Raw genomic sequence first — 23,226 nt, 5'->3', positions numbered from 1 at the left:
CGGGCGAACGTCCCATCGGCGCGCGTCAGGCACATGCTCGAGCCCCCTTCCCGAACGCGGCAGGCAGAGGGATCGGCAAGCTTACATTGCCGGAGGCGAGCGGGAGGGGTGTAGTAGAGCGTGACGGGATCGGCGGGAGTGCCCCCGAAGAAGGTGCAGATGTTGCGGAAGGTGAACCTGACGGTGGCGTTGAGCGAGGCTCGGGGATCCCCATCCACCCGCCGCTGCCGAAGCCGTCCTCGTCATCGAGCACCAGGCGGGGCCTCGATCCGCCGGACGGATGAGTGTCCGCCGGCAAACGTGGGCTGCCACCCCACCTCCAAGGGGAAGACCGTAGGGCGACCGACGGCCGGGGCCGATGCGCCACCATGAATGCCTCCCAACGGGAGCGTCGGCCGTCGGGGAGATACGCGTCCCGTCCTTGCAGGGGCCGCACGCCGGGCGCGCCAAGCGCCGCCTCACCGGCGGCGAGTTCACCGTCGTGAACTGGAACATAGTATAGGTAAATCTCGACCGTCCGATGTTTACATACGAGTCCTTTTCAGACAATAGTATAGAGTCGTATTGTGCACCGTAAAAATCCTCGCAAATTAAAAGCACACATCTATCAGTTGGGTAGGGCCGTGTAGGAGCCAAGGACATCTCCATGTTTTATTGCGGAATCAAAGGAAAGTAACTTAGCTGTACTCCCAGAAATTAAAATCAGTTGTTGTAGTAGCACTGAGGTAACCTGTATTTTTTTTGGACCCTCCTCCAACTTTTTCCCCATATATAATGTACACCACTCCATTCTGCAACTATCTGCATCTGCATCCACTAGCAGGTAGCAGCCAGTGATATTAGTCACGAAACAGGCCACCAATTAAGCAAGAGGAGAGCCGTTTATCAGTTGATGGCTTCTTGTTACTCGATCGTTTGTTCAGAAATATAATGATGATCGAGTGCAAATGCAACTCCAAAGTTGCTGTTGGCATGCATGTGCAAGGGAAGGGGGATCGAATGGAAATACTCTTACTCTTATACGCCATGGAAAGGGAGGGATGAGAGTGCCTGGACGTTGTGGCCGCGACACGTGTCCTGGAGAGAGGAAGTCCGACGCGGGGCATGGATTCGGCCCATACGCAACAATCAGCCCATTCGTGTCCTGGAGAGAGGAAGCCCGACGCGGGACATGAATTCGGCCTATACGTAATAATCAACGCATACGTAACAACCATCAACACATCAACTATTTTGTTCTATATTTTCAAATGGGCGCAGCGTAGCGCATAATTTACCTAGTGGGATGCACCGAGGAAAGAATGGTCGCAAGCCAATACTCCGCTGGATTCACACTGCTGGGAGTCAGCATGATGCATGCGGTGTGAGAACCGTGAGGCGGCGCGCGCTGGACGACGATGTCAGAGTTGAGAGTAGAGGCTACTAGTATTGCACACGTTGCACCGACCGGAAGCACGATGGGAGAAAAAGGCAGAGCGTAGCCGAGCAAGGATGGAACAAGATTCAGCACAACACGTACGACACACCCTCTAAGCACGCACCTGATGACATGTAAATCGATTGTCCACACACGTACTCTCTTTGACACGCACCTGATCGACGACAATTTTTTTGTGAGCCCTACAATTTTTCTAATTAGTTCGCTTGATTCAAGCAGATATCTAGTTCAGTGTTTCGTCTTCATTCATTTGTTGTTCAGCTTTGCCTTTGATAAATCCCTAATCATTCTGAATATTTCTGTCTCTGAGCTAGTTTTAGTACTGTTAATTAAGAGAGCGTAAAACAAAATATTGAAATCTTTTATGAGCATATATCATGGGCGGAGCTAGGGGTATGCCCCTGTATTCCTTGGCATACCCAAGATTTGGAAGGAAATACTAGTAAAGATATATAGATGCATCTCCAAGAGTCTTTCTAAAACACACTATCTAAATTATCATTTGAAGAGCCTTCTACATCAAAGTTGTTTTCTATATGTTTTCACTCTCCAACAGCTTTTATATATCTTGTGTACACTCTAGAAAGCCATTTTCGTTATCTATCTTTAGTTAGCAAGAAATACAGAACAGGGGATTGCTACATTTGGATAACCACTTAGAGAAACTGTTGTAGGGTATTTTTCCATCAAAATCTCTATTCCTAGCAATAGCAATGAGAGGAAAGATATAGAGAGTCTCTTGGAGTTGCTCTTATACTATCAAATATGGTTCATTGGCTCAATACACCAAAGCTCACGAACCAAGCCTAGAAATGCAAAAACTTACGTCCCTCATGTGATCTCAACGCTGCGGAGTACCGCTCGTTTCCTGCTATGCGAGCGCATCCAGTCGGTGCTCGGTGCTCGACGGGACGGTGGCTCTCCACTCGGATGCTCCCCCACTCTGGTGATCGGCAACCGGAGACCTGACGGCCTCGCGACCTCATGTCCTCGCCCACATGGGCCATGGCTTGCGTCCTCTCCTGCTAGCGCGAGTTGCGAAGAATAGAAGGTGCCTACCACCAGCCCACCGGGCACCGGCGGCCAAGACAACGACGTCCAAGGCCCTCCTCTAACCGGTGGCCCTCTCGGACCACTGTTCTGTAATATTGCCTAATTATTCATGTTTAGAACTTAAATTTTGGTTACTATTATGGATTTGTTATGATCATTATAACTTATCGTCCATTATATTGTGTATTTGCTTTGAAACTTGGCATACCCAGCCGCAAATTCTGGCTCCGCCACTGGCATATATGTCCATGTCATGGCATCTCCAATGATAATGTGCTATCTTTATGCAACCTCGTATGCATTTCTGGTAGTTAGTGAATTGTTAGCTGTAGGATACTGACGTGACGTGAATCTCCTTGTCGTGAGAAAGCCTTTTTTTTTTCCAGCGTGAGAAAGCAGTTGCATCATTTAGAGCTCAGGGGAACCACACCGTTCAACAACCCTGCAGGAAGGAGATCCATGGACTTTGGCACAACCGCACAAGTGTGCACGGCTACCATCTTGTATGTTGCATGCAGCATGCACCATCCAAAATGATACAAAGCTGTGCTGGATCCATAGTTTGGAAGTCTGGGGGCGACTGGTTTCACTGCCAATCTTTTGATCTAGGTTCCTGACTACCTACTGGGGATCTGTCAGGTGCAAATGCTAAGGGAGCCCGTTCACTGGCCATACTGGTCATTTGGACTTTGTGGGGAGAAAGGAACAGACGTATCTTTGATGATCAAGTTAAGTCAGCAAGCGGTCTTGTTGAGGAGATCTAAGAAGCGGCCAAGCTTTGGATGTCTGCAGGAGCAAAGCATCTGGCGGCGCTAGTAGACCTTTTTCTAGCGAGTAATTAGCTTCTTTTTTCTTTTACCTTGGTGTGGAGCTTTTCTGATTCCCCGGCCGGCTTTGTTGGAGCAGGTTTGTAAAACAGGCACCTCTGGCGCTTGAACTCTGCTTTCTTCTTATCAATTTACGCCGGAATCTGTCCGGGTCTTTCGAAAAAAATCACACATCTATCAGTTGGGTTAGGTAGGGCCGTGTAGGAGCCAAGGACATCTCCATGTTTTATTTATTGCGGAATCAAAGGAAAGTAACTTAGCTGTACTCCTAGAAATTAAAATCAGTTGTTGTAGTAGCACGGAGGTAATTTGTTAGTTTTTTTTACCCTCCTCCAACTTTTTCACGAAACAGATTAGAGAGGCCACCAATTAAGAGAGAGAGAGAGAGAGAGAGAGAGAGAGAGAGAGAGAGAGAGAGAGAGAGAGCTGTTTATATGTTAATGCAGATGGTCTTGCTCTCCAAACTTAATGCAGATTTAGGGGTTGATTTTAATAACAACGGAGCTGGTTAATTCAGAGAGAAATTTTACAATGATTGAAAAAATAGGAACTGTCCATTGGTAAAATCCTACAGTGGTGAAGATAGAAAGTACCCAGAAGTATATAGGGTAAAGTACCTGGTACTTCTAAAATATGAGACCAAATACTGATTTAATTTAATTCTTATAGATCAACGGCCAGAAAAAAATCAAGGGAATAAGTACCTGAAAGGTACTTTACAATCATTGTAAAAGAGCTCTAATTCAGATACAAATTTAAGAGGCTGCTTCATATTATTTTTCATAATAGCATAGGTGGGCAATTTAGAGAGGTTAGGGGGCTACTTCATATTATTTCTCATAACAGCAAAGGTGATTAATACATGCCTAGGGGGTTCCTTTGAAGTACTTTCATTATGGTAGAGGTGGGTAAAACAAATTTAAATAATAATGGATTTCGATTATTACTCTTATAAATGATGATTAGAATCCTACTGAAATGATGGCCAGTTTTTTCTTTAAAAAAAAATCTGTCGAAGAGGTTGTCGCCAAGCACAACACATTACCACACACCAAGTGTGTCTGCTTGTTTGTTTTGTTTGTTTCTTGGCCAAAATTAAAGTACATGTTCTTAACGCAATCCACATGCTCGTCAGCTCGTGACCTCTATCAGGCGACGAGGTTGCATATTGGCATCTGCTTCTTCAATACATGTATACCAACTACTCCATAATATAACTCTCTGCATCCGACTTGCCAGTGATATTAGTCTCGAGACAAAGAGGCCACCAAGCAAGAGATCGAGAGCTAGATGTATACACCATGCTTGTGAGCTTCTTGCTCGAGTTCAATACATTTTAAGAATGGTTGGCATCTGGAAAAATGATCTGATAGATTCTGGACGAAACTGTGCTGTTGTGAGGGTGTTCCCTGCAACGGGTAACATATGGAAATGGAGCTTAGGCTAGCGAAGAAGAAGCAGCAGAATTAAATGGACGAGATGGACATACCAGCCCCACCAAGTTGAGTATAGCAACTGCAACTAGGTGCGTGAAGGCTCAAGCAACAAAGGCATCGTCCAGATTCATGTGCAGACATCGTCACACATGAGCTCGTTTGATTTTCAGGCAACTCTAGCGGTTATTTGGGTGTACTAATTCAGTTATTAATTTCCATGCAAATGTTTTACAAAGGATGATGTGTCATGCACAATAATATGCAACGAGGATTCAAAAAACGTGATGAGTAGGGTAACATGTCGAATCACTCATGTCTCTATATTTCTGATAGGAAAATTGCTAGAATTTTAGAGAAAATCATGTTGTAGTTTAATTTTGCTTTTTTGGACTACACAAATAAATAAAAACTACCATCCTATTTGAACTGTAATTTACATGGAAAAAATTTGACAAATTTACTCCCTTATAACCACGACGATTGTCTTTTTTTTAAGTCTCTTAACATGTTATAGGATGGGTTGCAGGCCCTTTATATCTGTGACATTTTGAGATCCTTCTCTCCTTAATATATTGATGGGTAGCTCTCTCCTGTGTGTTGGATTGAACCTTGTCAAGTGACTTATATTTTGTTATGTGTAAGTCACTATATATTTTGGGTGACTTATTTTTTTGCTTATGTGTAAGTTACTCTCCTAGAGCATTGGATGTGGATCCAATGATCCGTAGACCACTAAACACTATATTTAAATTTCAAATCGTACACTATCAGCCGGTTTAGCTTATCCGCCTCTACTGTTTAAGTTCCCCTATAATGTTTATGTACCTATTTAGCTTACTGGGCGGACCTTTTCTGTTTCTGTGCTGCGAGGTTGTAACCGTTAGGCCTGTTTGTGACCTTTTGTGTATGGAAAAAGTCTATATCACCCCCTCAACTATGGGGTTGGTCTACATAACCCCCCAAACTATGAAATCGTCTATATCACCCCCTGAACTTTCCAAAACCGGTCAAATTACCCCCTAAATCAGTTTTGAAAAATCATAGTAAATCACAGAAAAATCATAAAATAGAAAATCAAATTGTGTTAGACTCCAAATGAGTAGATCTACACAATGAACATATAATATGGTATGCTTTAGTACAATTTTTTATAGCTATGAAGAAAAACATAGATCTAAAACTACAGCAAAAAAATTGTACTAAAGCATACCATATTATATGTTCATTGTGTAGATCTACTCATTTGGAGTCTAACACAATTTGATTTTCTATTTTATGATTTTTCTGTGATTTACTATGATTTTTCAAAACTGATTTAGGGGGTAATTTGACCGGTTTTGAAAAGTTCAGGGGGTGATATAGACGATTTCATAGTTCGGGGGTTATGTAGACCAACCCTATAGTTGAGGGGGTGATATAGACTTTTTCCTTTTGTGTATTGTTTTGGGCTCTGTTTGTTGTAGGCTGTTTCTGTTTCTGGGCTGTGAGATTCGGACCCGTTAGGCCCGTTTGTGGCCTTCTGTGCACTGTTTCGGGCAGTCTGTTCAATGTAGAGTCCAAGAAAAACCAATGGGCCGACCAAAGAATCTAACTTATGCAATAAATTTACAGATAAAAAATATCAGAAATTATGGTATTCCATAACACTACAAAATCAACATTAATGGGTTGTAATTAAAATGATTTACAAAAATCCCAATAGACATGACATGACTTGACTTGATATTCTAGGCAGACCTTCTATATTGTAGTGCACGCAGGCCCAATACACATCATAAGTGAAAAGAAGGGGGAAAAAGACCCAATAGGTATCAGTGCATTGATTAGGAGGAAAAGGGCACTGGTTCTTCAATCTCAGCCACCAAAACCAACATAGGTCACAAGACAAATGAAAAGGATCAGATCAAATCCCAGTGCCCCACAATGACTTCAACAGAACCACAAAGAATGGAACTTCATCACAGTTAGACATCGTTAGAGTCAGCAAAACCACATTATAGAATAAGCTACATAACTGCTATTGGAAATGCATCCATCACCAACAAAACTAAGTAACTAAGACCAGCTCAAGCAAATGCAAGTCTAGAAGATGGACACCAAGTTAATGACAGCTACTTAGGTTGTTACTAATTTACTGAACACGATATATATGCTTGCTGGTTCCAATAAATTCCCAAGATAAATATACAAGTATGATAGTCAGACCACCAACCCCATTCGCTAAACTGAAAAATCCTCCAAACAAAAATCGGTATCAGGTCTCAACCACCCTTGATCGACCCAGTTAATTCATCATTGAAACAAGAATCAGGAACCAATTGCTTCTGCCAAAAAAAAAAGATAAATGTATTGCTTATCAACCATATAACAACCCATCAAAAGCTTAAACAATTGAGGGCAGTATTTTAGCGAGAAAACTGTATTGCCTATTTGTCAGTACTCAATACAGCTAGCTGACTCCCGACTTTGTAAGATGACTCTGGAGATGCGCTAGCTTCACTGATCTCTAGGTTCTTTTTCTTTAAAAAAAGGTAGCAGTCCAGATAATGTGATAGTTTGTGGTTAGTGTTGGGCATGACTGCAGTCAAGATAGATCACTTAATTAAACATTGTGACGGTTCAACTGGAAAAGCACTCAACTAAACATTTGTGATGTCTAAGGTTTTTTGCTAACCACAAGAAAGAAAATATGATGCACATATCTTCCTATATTGTCCATCACTACAATCAACCAGTGAACGGCCATGGGTGAGAGCGTGCGTGCGAGTGTGCGACGAACGTGTCGGCCTCTCAGCGAACGTTGAGGCCATCAGACTGAAATCAGAAGGGAAACTGACAAAACAAAATAAAACAGGTGCAGCCACAAAGAGTAGAAGAGGGAATCAACTACATACCTGGCAATCGAATCACAAATCAGTACACACAAAGGGGCAACCTCAAAACCAAATCCTGAATGCAACTTTAACAAACCTCACTGCATGCAAACAAAAAATGTCAAGGTAGGTGAAGCAATGGTGCTTGAATTGATGAAGACAAAGAACATACGTATAGCATATAAAAGAGCTGGTATTATGGTTCAGGATCAGTACACACAAAGATAGCACTGTAGAAATAGGGAAGAAAAAGAAAACATTCTAAAAAAAACTTGCCCCTCTGCCTTCTCACATGTATAGCATACAATATGTCGTATTTTAAAGCTAAAAAGTAGGAAATTACAGTATTAAACAAGAGTGTAATTCTAGTATAAGTTACTTGTAGTTTTATAGACATTGATCAGGAGTGCTAATTAACCAAAAGCAAAAGTGACCAATCAGCAACCACAATAAACAAAATACTGTATGCAAGACCATACTACTCATTAATAAAAGTAAGAGTTAATATATCAAACTAATAATCCCCTAACCTCTAAAAAAATGCTTCTATAGTAACCAAAATAGAAATGCAAAACTCTGAAACTAAAGTGTGTGCAGAAAAAACTTTAAACTCAAAGTATGTTCATAAAACATTAAAAAGCATACTAAATTCTAAGATGAATATTTGCAGCGAAGGAGAGGTTCTTCACCTAAGCTCTCCTCAACTCATCAACTCCATTCCTGCAATCCTAGAAAGTAACAAGTCAGGGAGAAAACTAAAATACTTGGGTATATTTGGCATCAAAAATCCTAGTGAAGTATTGCTCACTATTATATTTTATAATAACAAACTACAGAATTACAACACTAAAGAAGGGTGTATTTGCAGATTGAGTCCACAATAAATCTTAAGCTCTCAACTCACCAAACTAAAAGAGTAAGACACGCGAGTATTTTTATTGCAACCACAGCTTTGGTATTATCTTTGTTCTCTTACATATAGAACGGTAAAAGAAGGCCTTAGTGGAAAATGCGAATGGCCATGATGGCCCCTAGCTCCTACAATACCAGAAAGTAAAGGTCAGGAAGAAACTAAAATGCTGGGGTAATTTGGAATAGAAAATCAATGCTCAATTTTATGTTTTACAGTAAAAAACTAGACAATTACAATACTAAATGATGGTGTAATTATAGTATAAGAATTCTAAAATTTCAGACCATGTTTTCTTATTTACTTGATTGCTAAATGAATCATATTAGGACTGCAGATCAAAGTTTCAATAAAAAGAAGTTTTCATCTACGAATAGGTAAACCAATAGAAGGGATACGATAGACTAGAAGAAAAACATTCAGTCATGTAGTAGCATATTAGAAAAAATAAAAAGAGTTTATGTTGACTAAAACGCTCTATGCAATAGTACTACACAACTTGGGAAAATCAGATAGGTGTGGGAAACAAATGCATGCTACAAAGGGCAAACTATAGTATTATTTATGTACAACCATATGTTGCTATACAACCAACACCTACATTGTCTAATTGCCATATAGCCAACACCTACACTCAGTCCACAACTAGAAAGATCACAAGTACACAGTAACAGGGCACAAAATAAGTCCATGAATAAACAAAGACTAAACTTGGTTTTGATTGTACAATAAACAAGGTAGTGACAAAGCTCGACATAGCTCAGATTAAAAAGTTCAGATTTTGTATAATCAACAAAATAAGGTTCAGATTTTGTATAATCAAGAATAGCCAACATTTCCGACAATGATCTGGTGGGCTCTAATGGTACCTAGACATGGATTTGTTGGTGGTACATAAGGGGCTGCTTGGGGAAAGATTGAAACTGGTAAAGAAAGGAAAATTATTGCAATTACACAAAAAAATTATGAAATTACAGCATATACTATAGTAATTTTTTCATAGTTGGACTATAATTCTTAATGCTAGGACTTAAGAAGATTATTTCAGTAGTAATACAAAGATTATTGCTAGCCAAGACATATATAAACTTAGTGAGTACCTTTGAAGTTAAAAATGGACAAGGACAACTTTGAAGCATCATAAAGGGGATAATCATTGTCTGAAAATATTCCTATGAGCCCGCCGGTGGCCATGACTAGCAAGCCCTTGGAGGCCGATGCGAGGAGGAAGGAGAAGGAGGTCGCCATGAGAGAGAATGCATTGCCACGGGCCATAAAAGTATTTCATAATAGTAACATAGATCATAGACAACAATATTTACACAGCTATTATTATTGACATGCAACCATCAACATAATAGTATTTAAATTACACATACCAATATACAGTATGTGAGGTATGACAGTTTGAGACATAGGCATAGCCACAGGCCCACATAGACAATACAAACTAAATGATGTCCTTGTGATAAGTTTCCTCAAGCACCCCAAAATCAACTTACAGCTCCACAGGAAGTGAAGCACCACTGTCCATTGATATGAGACTTAACGCTGCAGTTGGCTTCTTTTCCTTGCCAATCAAGTCCTCTCCACCTTGATGCATTTCCTCGAACATGTTTGGCGTCATAAACGAGACCTGCTTGCACTGCATCTGCTCGCCAGTCCACTGAGCTAACTGCTGCAACCTGCAATAAGCCATGTGAATCTAATCGATGCTTCACTTCCTCATCCCAGACTACATCTAGAGGAGACATTTCATCCAACAATGGGTGGGCAACGTGCTCAGGCACCACTGAAGCAAAGGATAAATCATGAGCGCGAGGAACCTGGTCCATAGCCGCGCCGCAGGTCTGCCGCATCGCGGCGTCAATGTGAGGCGGGCTGGTTGTCTTCACGCGGTGGGGAGGTTGAATCCCCAAAATTGAACCCTAACATTCCTCAATCAAAGACAATGGACCACGAATTCAACACAAAATCGAGTCATGAACAACAAACAACAGATAACCATTTTGCCGCTCTCTCCAATCTCCGCCTCCTACCGTCTCGACTCCGGCGATTCAGATCGGGGAATGGAAGGGGATCCCGACACCACGCCGTGCTAGTTTGCTAGCACCGATGAAGCCCAATACCATCATGCCATGAGCTCCCCGCAGGGCTGGATATAGGGGAGAGAGAGAGGAGGAGGAGGAGGGGGGAGAGTACCTTCTCGTCGTCCGTGTAGCCCGGCTCCGCTCTGGCCGCCACCCGCATGGCGCGACGGCGGCCCGAGGCTGCGGCGCCCGGGACAACTGTGGCCTGGACCGCCACCACGGCGCGGACGCCTGACGGGAGGCAAGTACCCGCCGGGGCGAGCATCAGATGGGAGAGGGGCTCATGAGCCTGCCGGTGGCCATGACCAGCAGGCCCACAGGCATCCGCTACTGCCAAAACAGGTAGTACGACAACCATCACTCGAGCCCGTTCTCACCTATCAAACCTGAATCACCTCGTATGTCCATAGCCAATCCAACGCACCAGAACATCAACTTACATAAACACAGGATATCAGCCGCCTTACATGGAGGAAATCTGAAGAAAAAAAAAACCACAACGATCGATAGAAATGGCTGTGCACCACCGAGTAGTTAAACCTCCTGTACTACTATTAGCTATCAACTAGTCTATCAATTCGTGCTCCTGCACGGGCTAGTTAGAGATATCTAATAATTATCTATCTCACGCTCCCTTCAACCAATTAAATATTCTAATCCAGTACTGCAAACATACATATTTATTATTATATAATTATAATAAATGTGATAGGTTTAGTTACAAATATTTTTTTCTCACTTCGCTTTAAGATTTTATTATAATAACATAATTTTGATTAAGATTTTGGGTTCGTTTTAACTTTTTATTATGTTATCATTGGATAATATATATGAAAATTTAGATGGTTATTTGATATTATTTTATAATGGCATAAGTGGGTAATTTACATGAAGATTGGGGGTTATTTTAAATTATTTTTTATAATGACAGAGGTGGATAATTTAGATATATGTTTAGGGGTTACTTTAATCTATTTTTATAATGACAATGGTTGATAATTTATTTAAAAAGATAACCTGGATCAACGGCAGTATCATGATCATCAGGGAATTGTTAGGCAGAGTGAGCCGAAGAAGATGGTGCTGGAGCTATCAGCTGAGGAACAAGATTCATCATGGAGGACGCGTTACAACTTACAACAACAGTTCCTCTTGGCCTTTGGCTGGACGAACTCTCTCACATCCGTCTGTCCATGCGGAAATTGATGAAGGAAAGATGCGGATCCACCTCTGCTTTTCATTCGATCTCTCCATTCTTGATTCTTCCAGTTCGTGAACTGCTTTGATGTGCCTTGACCAACATCGTGAAGACAGCTTCGGGCACTGGCTGTGAATGTGATTCCCGACTGCAGTAGAGCTTCGAATCTGCAGCGAGCGCCGCCGACGATTGCAGCAGAGATGTAGCAAGTAGCAACACACCTGATCTAATGCATGTACTAGTATATTTTCTACTCATCAGAGGGCTACAATTTTGTGCTGACATTGACACTGTAGTAACCAAAGGCAGAATTAAAGGAGATGGATTCATTGAGTTGTGGATAAAAACACAAGATGACGACTCTCAGTCGACTTGAGCAATCATTTCTGAATCGCAGTGGAATTATTCATCGCCCGTTTGGTATGAACAGCCAGAATCCTCATTCCTTGCCTGAACGATACTTCATACTTCCCATAAGAACAAGATTGTTTAAGCTGGGGCACAGAAGAAGTGGCCTAGCCTCGCGCCTATCCTTTCGCGTGCTACAGGGCTGCGAGGCGAAAAAAAGGGCGACTCGTTCTCTGGGTCTCCGCCGGCGGGATCTGCGGTCTTCCTCATCTCCGGCGTCCGTTTCGGCGCTACGAGGTGGGAATGGCCGTGGAATCCTTGCTGGTCGGAGTGTACAGGTCCTAGTTTATCTAGGTGTTGGTGTCCAGGTGGTGGCGTTGAGGCACCTGGCGTTGAGGCGGCGGCAGCGGCACCACCATGGAATAAGTCCCTCCGTCCCCGTCTCCGTCTTGACAGCGCTCACTCTGGCGCCGTTGAGGGGTCCGTGAGGGAGGAGTCGATGGAATCGTGGGGTTGCTTCACTGGTTTGAGGCTGCTTCCGGTTCTGGATGGCTCCTGTGTAGGAGTCTGCTCTCCGGCGCTTCAACCTGGTAAGGTTTGTGTGTCGGTGATGCTCTACAGTGGGATGGCTGTTCTGGTGGCGGTTGTAGGGGGGTGGACTGCTTCTCGGTTCTTGCTGTTCGTCGGCGACGAGGGTGGTTCCACGACCACAGGAGCTCGGGGTGCGTCCCCGGCCGATACGCCTTCTCTGTGGTTTCCTGTTGCGGCTCATGTCAACGCCTTCGTGCTATGGAGTTCCTGTTGGTTTTGGGGTCCCTGACGTCCTGCTTTGGCGATGGCGTCTGTCATGGCGGAGGAAGACGTCGGCGGCGAGCGGTGCTTCCAGAAAGTGCAGAAGATCCACAGGGCCTTGTTGTAATTTCAGTTTTGTTTAGGGTCTTCTGTGCAAATGTATGTGGACAGCTGTCCCCTTTGTACGGTTCTAGATGGTGCTTGTATGGCCATGGTCTTGTACTCGTATGCTGGTTGGTTTAATACAGGTACCGTTTATCAAAAAAAAGATTGTTTAAGCTGTCCACAGTCTACTGTTGGGAAGATTGCACGGGTTTAGTCAACCCACTGAGATCCAAAGAAAGAAACAGGGCCAACCTAGTCAATCAATGACTGCTGAGATGCATATGCCTTCTCTAAGACTAGTCCAAAATTAAGTTGTATTAGTAATGTTCTATGGAAGAAGTTTTTTTTTAAATAATCTAGCAGACACAGGGTTTCAAATCCATTAGAGTGGCTATTTTTTATGCTGGTTTGCCAAAACCTAACGCCCGGGTATCGTCATCCCCCAAGGGCGCGTCGTATCGTGACCTGGGTACGATGATAAGTGAGCAAGGGTCGGGTCGTCACCTAAATGGCGCGCTACATCTACGCCCGGGTGTAGTGAAAAATGAGCAAGGGTCTTCGCACTTCCCTCGACGGGTGCGAAGGGTAAGGAAGCTAGCCGAGCCAACTAGGATTCGTATAGGTAGCTGAAACGTAGGGTCCCTAACGGGTAAGTTGCGAGAGCTAGTTGATGCAGCAATTAGGAGGCGTGTAAATATTCTATGCGTTCAGGAGACTAAATGGAAGGGCCAGAAGGCGAAGGAGGTTGAGGATACTGGCTTCAAGCTTTGGTACACGGGAGCAACTCCGAGTAGGAATGGTGTATGCATCTTGATTGATAGGAGCCTTAAGGATGGAGTTGTAGAGGTTAGAAGGCAAGGCGACCGGATTATCCTAATCCGGTTGGTAGTTGGAGATTCGGTTTTGAATGTGATCAGTGCCTATACCCCTCAGGTAGGCCTTAGTGAGAGCACCAAGATGCAGTTCTGGGAAGATCTAGATAGCATGGTTAATACCATGCCTACCAGCGAGAAACTGTTCATAGGAGGAGATCTCAACGGCCATGTGGGTGCGACTAATGTAGGGTTCGAGCGAGTGCACGGGGGTTTTGGGTATAGTAGCAGGAGTCAAGAGGGGGAGGATGTGTTGAACTTCGCGTTAGCCTACGACTTGTTGATAGCGAATACCATGTTTAAGAAGATGGAATCCCATCTTGTAACATTTCGTAGTGGACAACACTCGAGCCAGATCGACTTTATTCTTGCTAGGAGGGAGGATAGACATGATTGATTAGATAGTTAGGTGATACCTGGGGAGTGTGTTGTCCCTCAACACAAGCTTGTGGTGGCGGACTTTCGTCTTCGGGTACGTGTCCACCGGGACAAACGTGCCAAGATTGCGAGAACAAAGTGGTGGAAGCTTAGAGGGGAAGCGGCACAAGCGTTTAAGGAAAGGATGCTAGATGAGGGGCCTTGGGAAGAAGGAGAAGACGCAGATGACATGTGGCTAAAGATGGCAACATGTGTTCGGAAGGTGGCCTCAGAGGTGTTTGGCGTGAGTAGGGGAGGCAAACAGGAGGGGAAAGAGACCTGGTGGTGGAACGACGAGGTGCAAAGGGCTATTAAGGAGAAGAAGGAGTGTTTCAAGTGCCTCCACCTTGACAAGAGTGCAGCCAACATCGATGGCTATAAATTAACGAAGAGGGTTGCAAAGCGAGCTGTGAGTGTAGCAAAGGGTAAGGCGTATGATGACCTGTATCAGCGGCTAGGCACGAAAGAAGGGGAGAAGGACATTTATAGGATGGCTAGATCCGCGAGCGGAAGACAAGGGACATCAACCAAATCAAATGCATTAAGGATGGGACAGATCGACTGCTAGTGAAGGATGAAGAGATCATGGATAGATGGAGAGAGTACTTCGACAAGTTGTTTAATGGGGAGAGTGAGAGCCCTACCCTTGAGTTAGATGACTCTTTTGACGATACCAACAGACGTTTTGTGAGGAGAATTCAGGAGGTAGAGATCGGGGAGACTTTGAAGAGGATGAAGGGAGGTAATACGATGGGCCCTTATGGTATTCCCATTGAGGTGTGGAGATGCCTAGGAGATAGAGCAATAGTATGGTTAACTAAGCTTTTTAATCTAATTTTTCGGTGAAACAAGATGCCGGAAGAATGAAGGAGAAGTATATTAGTACCTATCTTCAAAAACAAGGGCGATGTTCAAAGTTGTACTAACTACCGTGGAATTGAGCTGATGAGCCATATGATAAAGCTTTGGGAGAGTGTTATCGAGTATCGCCTAAGAAGAGTGACAAGTGTGACCCAAAACCAATTTGGGTTCATGCCTGGAAGGTCAACCATGGAGGTGATTTTCTTAATACGACAATTGATGGAGAGATATAGGGAGCAGAAGAAGGACTTGCACATGGTCTTCATTGACCTTGAGAAGCCTTATGACAAAGTACCGAGAAATATCATGTGGTGGGCTTTAGAGAACCACAAAGTCCTAACTAAGTACATTACCCTCATTAAGGATATGTACAAGGATGCGACGACGTTTGTCCGGACATGTGATGGCAACACCACTGACTTTTCTATTAACATAGGCCTACACCAGGGGTCAGCATTGAGCCCTTATTTATTTGCTTTAGTGATGAATAAGGTCACAAGGGATATACAAGGTGAGATCCCTTGGTGTATGCTCTTTGCTGATGATGTGGTGCTAGTTGACGAGAGTAGGGCAGGGGTTAATAGGAAGTTAGAGCTGTGGAGATGCACGTTAGAGTCGAAAGGGTTCAGACTTAGTAGGACCAAGACCGAGTACATGATGTGCGATTTCAGCGCGACTAGGCATGAGGGGGGAGACGTTAGTCTAGATGGGCAAGTGGTGGTCCAGAAGGATACTTTTCGGTATTTAGGATCGGTGCTACAAAAGGAAGGCGACATTGATGAAGATGTTAGTCATAGAATTTCAGCTGGCTGGTTGAAATGGCGGCAAGCTTCTGGCATCCTTTGTGACAAGAGGGTGTCACAAAAGCTAAAAGACAAATTCTATAGGACAACAATTCGTCCGGGGATGTTATACGGTGCTGAATGTTGGCCTACAAAAAGGCGACATGTCCAGCAACTGAGTGTAGCAGAGATGCGGATGTTGCGGTGGTTTTGCGGGCACACAAGGAGGGATAGAGTCCGGAACGAATTTATTCGGGATAGGGTCGGGGTGGCACCAATTGAGGAGAAACTTACCCAGCATCGGCTGAGATGGTTTGGATATGTCCAACGAAGGCCTCCTGAGGCGCCGGTGCGTAATGGGGTTATTGAGCAGGTCGATAATGTAAAGAGAGGTAGAGGTAGACCTAAACTGATGTGGGATGAGTCGGTTAAGAGAGACCTTAAGGATTGTATTATCTCCAAAGAGATAGCTTTGGATAGGAGCGCTTGGAGACTAGCTATCAATGTGCTGAACCTTGAACTTATTTCTTTCGGGTTTCATCTCTAGCCTACCCCAACTTGCTTGGGAAAAAAGCTATGTTGTTATTGTCGTAGCAGACACGGGGACATAGTTTCTACTGGCAGCAACGTGTTACTGAAGCATCAGATGTTTTTACACCTGAACGACTGGCTCATTGGTCTGCACTCTGCAGCCTTCAAGCATACTGAAACCCCATGTTTCCGACAAAATTATCTTCAGCTGTAAGATGATGATTTCAGGCTATTATATTATACCGGGGACTTTTTAGCTCTTGCAAATTGAGGCAGCTTATTGGGGCTTTGTTACTCAAGCATGTATCCTGATCACTGGCGCTCTGTTGTGCATGTATATGAGTATGTCATGGTCTCAATTTCAAGTTTCAACGCAGTATGAACGCCATCACTAGTTCACCACCAAAACTGATGAGTGATCAGTAACAGTAACAAAACAGATGAAATTGTTTACCATGCTTTGGGGCTACGCTCTATTTGCATACCATTTTCCTCGGAATTCATGTTCTCTTATGTGGCTGTGTCACCAACAAGTGACCAACCTATCCCTTGATCTTTCTCTGATGCTCTGCTCACAGGCTCACAGGTTTCTGGTCCCTGTTCTGCACAGCTCACATGGAGTCATGTAGACTCGTGAGAAATGTGTCTGAAAGTTGGGTCGTTTCGCTTTAGCAAGGCTGGAAATGGAATTTAGCCGATCTACTTAGCTCTGAATCTCTTCTGCTCAAGCATGCAGCAGAATATGCTGACTTTGGAGGTGAAGCAGAGGAAGAACAAGACGAGATTGATCACTTTGGTTGGCATGAGTGATCTTATCAGGTTTCATGACGCATGAGTTTTAAACACTAGGGTTGCCTAGTTTACGGTCGCCCGTGAGGAGCCAATCGTACGGTCGATTCTCCGACAAAGGTAAGGTAGCAAGTCGGTCGATTCTCCGACCAAGGCAGGCAGTCCTTCTCCAGTAACTTTTTTGTTCGTTTCCTCAGAAAAGATTTGATGGAATAAAAATTTGATTGAGAAAAATTTGAAAGACAAAGCTTTCAGAAAAGATTTGAAGAAAAAAATTTGCATTTAAAAACCAAAAAGTCGGGTAAAAAAATTTCATAAAAAGTTTTGCATCAAAAATTTTAAAAAAGGAAAGAAAAAATTTGAAAGAGAAAGCTTCAAGAAAAATTGATGAAAAATTTTGAAGGACAAAACTTTTACATCCAAATCGGAACTAAAAAAATTTGAGAAAAAAGTTCTGTAAGAAACTTTTGTATCCAAAAATAAGAAAAAAAAACAATGTTGCCCCGGGGATCTTGCCGCCGCCGCCTTGGGCGAGATCCGGGGGAGCTCCCTGCTGCCACCGTCGCGCCTCCCGAGAAGCCCGCCATGCCTCCACGCGCGCTCCCTGAGGGGCGGAGCTCGCCGCCGCCGCCTTGGGCGAGATCCCGGGGGGAGCTCCCCTGCCGCCGCCGCCGTCGCGCCTCCCGGGAAGCCCGCCGCTGGCGCGCCGCGCCTCCGCGCGCTCCCCTGAGGGCGCGGAGCTTGCCCAGCTGAGATGCCGTCGCCCCAGCAAACCACGCGGAGCTCCCCCACCAGCCGGAGTAGGATCCAGAGAAAGAGAAAGAGAAGAGAGAGGAAGAGGCGAATGGAAGAGAGAGAGGTGGACATGAAGGATATTTATTCAGCTGGGGAATGATATCACGTGGGTGCCGGGTCCCACCACGTGGTTTGGTCGACCGTGCGTTCGCCTAGTTGCGGGCGACGGTAAAACCAGGATTGGGTTAAACACTCCTGCTTTCCTTAGTTAAATAGTAAATTTATCAGGATTAATCTACCGCGCGCTTGCGGTGACATCAACTCTTTTGACAGCACCAAATCGTAGGTGATTATATTCTCTCTGACCATATTGCCTTTTTTTTTCTTTATTGACAACTTCATGCCGTGCATCAGAACTTCAGAAAGGTAGGAGAGTACTTATTTCTATATTCTTCAGAGATGGGATGCAAGTTCAACAGAAAGTTCATGGTCCCTGTTGGATTATCATTGTTACTAGTATATGGCATGATGTGAATAGTTTGATCCAAAAAGAAGACAAAGTTTCAGTAAATTTGGTAGTTGAGCACTTCAACTACTTCTTAAGAAAGTAGAGAAAGGGACCAAATTTAGCCATTGAATTGAATTCTAAACTCATCACTCTAAGGTGAAAATGGACTCTAACGGCCAGTTTTAGGACATGAAAAATGATTTTTCTCTAGTTTCCATAAACTGAAAATTCGTTTATTAGACACACACTCTGTAGCTTGCGGTGTAATTTAGGCAGTGCTACAGGAAAAAAACAAAATAAAGGAAGTAAAAGAGAATCGACTAATTGGAACATAGCTTATTCTGATTATAATCAGGATAGGACGAACGCCTACTATAAAAAATCTCTATCACTTAGGATTGGAAAAAAAAAGTTACACAATTATACGATTGCAGGATATATATATTTGTCTAGAGAGAGGTCAATTTTTGTGCCGTAAATGTTTTCTTCACCATTAGCAAAGGAAAGAGGGACTCAGATTTTTCTGTATGCCAAAATTTCCTCGATGACCACGACTGCCAAGTGCCAGGTTAAAACATCGGTTTCCTCCTCTTAACAACTCCACAGTTGTTGACTGCATTTTCATCCAGGCTGAAAATGTGGACTGAAAACCTTCACACTTTTCCAAGCCTGGAAATGTTCAGCATCTTTTTTCTTTGTTCCCATGCTCGTTAAGGTCACATGCATCTGTTCTCATGAGCATGCAGTTATTTTGAAGTAACATGTGTAGGTGTGTCACTTTCCTAGAAGTAAAAAATAATTTATGGCAACAGTTTGAGTCGTATGAATGCTTTGAGATTCTTCAGCTCTAGCCGTACAACTAGTAAAGGGGGGGACTGATTTTCTTACCTAATCCGAAGCTTCTCCAAGTTTTGTCGTTCCAAATGTAAGTTACACTTTAATTTGAGACAAATCTGCACATACCTTTCCACCCGACATAAAACAGCATTAGAATTTGTCTGTCAACAAATTTTTTTGATCAACCCTTTACTCAGCAGAAAAATTATGTATGAACGGTTAGCTTTTACATCTTGAAACTATTTTCCTGTTAATTTGAAGAAACAACCAGGGTCTCAAATCACGACAACAACTGGCCATAAAGAGAAATTACACAAGTAAGTAACAAATGTACTCCAAAATATCTGGTAGATACCATTCAGGCCCAAAATTAATTGCAAACAAGCAAAAGGGTCCAATTTGAGAGAAAAATCTAGTAAATTATTTTTTTTGCTCCTATAATGCAATGGCACGTAGCTTGTCCTTCTTCCTAGGAACAAAAATCTACTAGTAACTTCTGGTTGGTATTGGTAAATGAAGTCCTGGCTGAAACTAAGACATGTTGTTGTAGGAATTACCACTCACCCTCATTTGTGGTAAAAAAACGGATAGAAGGTAATTCACCCATGCAAAATTAAAAGGACTAGATTAAACAAATCAACATTCTTACCGAGTCAAAGGGCATGACCCCTGCCTTGACTTGGCACAACATAGTGTTGATGTGCTCAACCATAGAAAAAAGATCTCTGGGCATCATCTGAAATAAATTCTTCCTATAGTACAAAAGATCAGAAAGAGTCCTCATCCATAAAAAAAATATCACTAAGAAGCGTTCAAGTAAAAAATTGAGTCGTTAAAAATTTGTAAAGTAGATTAGGTTAATTAGTTCTTAGTTTCTCTAATTTGTGCAGGAAATGAAATGAGAAAGTTCTACTTATAAGGTCAAAATTTCATTGACTTGACTTGGGGGCAGAAATTTCTGGCATCTTAATCTTTCTCTATGTTTAACATTTACAATAAGGACCAATCAAGAAGAGGCCATCCAAACATATTAGTACAGCGATTAGCCAAGTCCGTACTACACACCCTCCATTTGACCCCATCACCATGCATGTATGACATGTAAGCAGCTACCTTAGCCCTAGAAGCAAGAACAAAAGCTTCTAAAGCCAGCCATATGGAGGAGAAGAAGCCGTCGGAAATGGTCAAGGAGAGCGGTGGCGGAGTGGAAGTCGGAACTGAAGATGATGATTTGGTGTTTCCTGGGTTCCGGTTCCATCCGACGGATCAGGAGCTCTTGAGCTTCTACCTTACGAGGAAGGTGCAGAAGAAGGGCTTCAGTATTGACACCATCAAGGAGGTCGACATCTACAAGCACGACCCCTGGGATCTTCCAAGTAATTTCTGAATTTGACTGGTTGTGTTTGTGTTCTTTCATGGAAGCATGGATCGTCGATCGGAGCTAACAGCTAACTGTATGGAGGGCATGATGAATAATATGCAGATGAAGCTCGGCATGTGGTGCAGGGCGCAGGAGACAAAGAATGCTACTTCTTCTGCCTGCGTGGCCGCAAGTACAGGAACAGCATCCGGCCCAACCGCGTCACCGGCTCCGGCTTCTGGAAGGCCACCGGCATCGACAAGCCCATACACGGCGGCGCCGGCGGCGAGTGCCTCGGGCTCAAGAAGTCCCTCGTCTACTACCGCGGCAGCGCCGGCAGGGGCACCAAGACCGACTGGATGATGCGCGAGTTCCGTCTCCCCTCGACGGCGGCGGCGGCGGCCGAGCTCCAAGATGCAGTCAGTGACTCAGTGCTAACAATTTCAGATCAACCTTGCTCTAGTCATCACAGATAAACTGAAACGCAATTGCTAATTATTTGTTCATGTCTATCTAATGACACAGGAAATCTGGACGATATGCCGGATCTTCAAGAGGAACATGTCCTACAACAGGAGGTGCCAGCAGCAGAAACAAGAACACGGCAGCAAACGAAGCCAGCAGCAGCAGCCGCAGCAGCAGTTGCAGTATTACTATGACTGCCGCTATCACCATCAGCACGGCGCTTCCATGACGAGCAGCTTCGATTCGTCAGAGGCGAGCGAGGCTTATCCCACTGACCACCACCAGCCGCTCCTGCACGGTTTCCATGGCGTGTCATCATCAGACAAAACAACAGCAGGTTCATCAGGATTGATGGGAGCTCCTTTGCTGCCATCGGTGTCAGTGTGGAGCGAGCTGACGACCTTCAGAGACAGCGGTAGCACCTGGGACGAGCTCGGGAGGATCATGGAGATCTGACGACGGATACAACTTGTCTACTTGCATTGTAAATACGATCGCTAGCTTGCATGGCTGTGTGGCATCAGTTTTACATTTCCCGAATGTTTTATGAACACGAGTGTAGCTGCATATGCTTGCAGTACGTACTCACCAGATCGGATGTGTAGTTTAGTTTTCTGCAGAAAACTCCTGAATGAACTCCTTAGTATGTTTTCTGAAATCGATCGGCATACGTATATCCAACGTCACTGCAGATAATTATTGAGGCCATGGTTCCACTCCCTATCTTGGTGGATGGTGAAAGTAGTAGTAGTGGGCTTTTGGTGTGGATGCTAAGAAGTCCACGTACAATACTGAGTTTTATTTTTTATTTTTTTCTTACTGAATTCAATTTTCATTATGGTAGTGTAATAACTGAGTCAGCTTCCATACAGATAAATCAGTAGGGGTAAAATGGTAAATTTATGGAACATTGGTGATTTTGTCCTATGAGAAATTTTACCATGGTTGAAATTAACGGGGATCGTCCATTGGCACGGCAAATCAACGGAGACATAAGAAGATTCATGAAACACCAAGAAAAAGCTGATTGGTACCAAAATAGGTGAGATCCATACCAAAATAAGTACCACTTGGTAAAGTTGGTATCTTACCAAAATAGGAAAGATATCCCTCAATACCTCCTGGTACCTTTCCAACCACCATGGCACACCCAGGGTTTTACTTACCGACCGGTCCGACCAAACCGGTGCGGTCCGGTACCGGCATACTGGTCCGGTTTGGCCGGAAACCGGTCGGTACCGGTGAAATTCAAATTTCGCAGTACAACCGGTTCGTACCGGTATACCGGTCGGTTTGACTGGTAACCGGCCAAATTCAAATTTTTTTTCTTTTTTGTTTAAATTCAAATGCCCGCAAAGTATACTAAATGAATGTTTGTATAACATGTTTTAGTCTAAATGAACCCTCCAATCCTTTTTTGTACTACTTTTATATTGTATTTGTATACTTTTGTATGCACGCTTTTTTTGTTTAACTTCAAATCCCCGCAAACTATACTAAATGAATGATTTTTTGAGAAAATTTGACACCATTAAATTCGTCGCACCTTGAAGTATTTTTAGGAATTTTTTAAGAATTTTTCATTTTTTTAATTTAAATTTGAATTTTGAATTTGGACCGGTTTGGTACCGGTCCAAACCGGACCGGTTTCCACCGGTTTGGTGAACCCTGGGCACACCTCTATATATAAGACTTTCAATGGTGGTTATATCTATTTTTTTAGTCTTATACCTGTATGCTCTTATTAAAGTTGGTGGTTACCTCCATTTTCTTAAAAAGTTGAGCTGCATCTGTATGCTCTCGCATTAATTTTCTTTTACCGTGTACCCTTCCATCCATGTGGTGTTAGAAAATAACAGTAGCCCTGACAGGTGGGACCTATCAATGAAAATGTCCATGTTGCCCCTGGCTTCCGTTTCCTTCCCCATTTTCACATGAACAGGCCGACGGAGCGGACTCCCGCTCGCGCGTCGGGCGCTCCCGCGTGCCGCCGCGCTCG

At 43.6% G+C, this 23,226-nt stretch overlaps 1 protein-coding gene and 1 long non-coding RNA gene across 3 annotated transcripts; one reads left to right on the top strand and one right to left on the bottom strand.

Moving 5' to 3' along the window:
- Positions 1-6,358: 6,358 nt before the first annotated feature.
- LOC120700212 lies at positions 6,359-10,996 on the bottom strand. Of its 2 annotated transcripts, XR_005685800.1 has the most exons (4): positions 10,740-10,996; positions 8,317-10,222; positions 7,649-7,728; positions 6,359-7,078 (listed from the first exon to the last, which is right to left on the bottom strand). It is a non-coding gene; the product is annotated as an uncharacterized LOC120700212 (long non-coding RNA). The 2 variants fall into 2 exon arrangements; XR_005685799.1 differs by having other exon boundaries at positions 6,359-7,728; positions 10,740-10,995.
- Positions 10,997-20,422: 9,426 nt separating this feature from the next.
- Positions 20,423-21,923, top strand: LOC120700211 (transcription factor JUNGBRUNNEN 1-like). The gene is made up of 3 exons (XM_039984431.1): positions 20,423-20,778; positions 20,886-21,181; positions 21,288-21,923. Exons 1-3 carry the CDS (start codon positions 20,559-20,561, stop codon positions 21,681-21,683), a joined length of 912 nt encoding a protein of 303 aa, XP_039840365.1. The 5' UTR covers positions 20,423-20,558; the 3' UTR covers positions 21,684-21,923.
- Positions 21,924-23,226: the final 1,303 nt, after the last annotated feature.

The sequence above is a fragment of the Panicum virgatum genome, chromosome 3K (genome assembly GCF_016808335.1).
Source record: "Panicum virgatum strain AP13 chromosome 3K, P.virgatum_v5, whole genome shotgun sequence".
NCBI lineage: Eukaryota > Viridiplantae > Streptophyta > Magnoliopsida > Poales > Poaceae > Panicum > Panicum virgatum.
Note: the sequence above shows the minus strand (reverse complement) of the source record. Positions and strands in the feature narration are given on the sequence as shown.

Excerpts from the sequence above, each read along its gene's own strand:
- LOC120700211 (XM_039984431.1), top strand. The coding sequence starts at position 20,559 with ATGGAGGAGAAGAAGCCGTCGGAAATGGTCAAGGAGAGCGGTGGCGGA. Across the intron at positions 20,779-20,885 it reads CGACCCCTGGGATCTTCCAA|ATGAAGCTCGGCATGTGGTG; the intron begins GTAATTTCTGAA and ends AATAATATGCAG. Across the intron at positions 21,182-21,287 it reads CGGCCGAGCTCCAAGATGCA|GAAATCTGGACGATATGCCG; the intron begins GTCAGTGACTCA and ends CTAATGACACAG.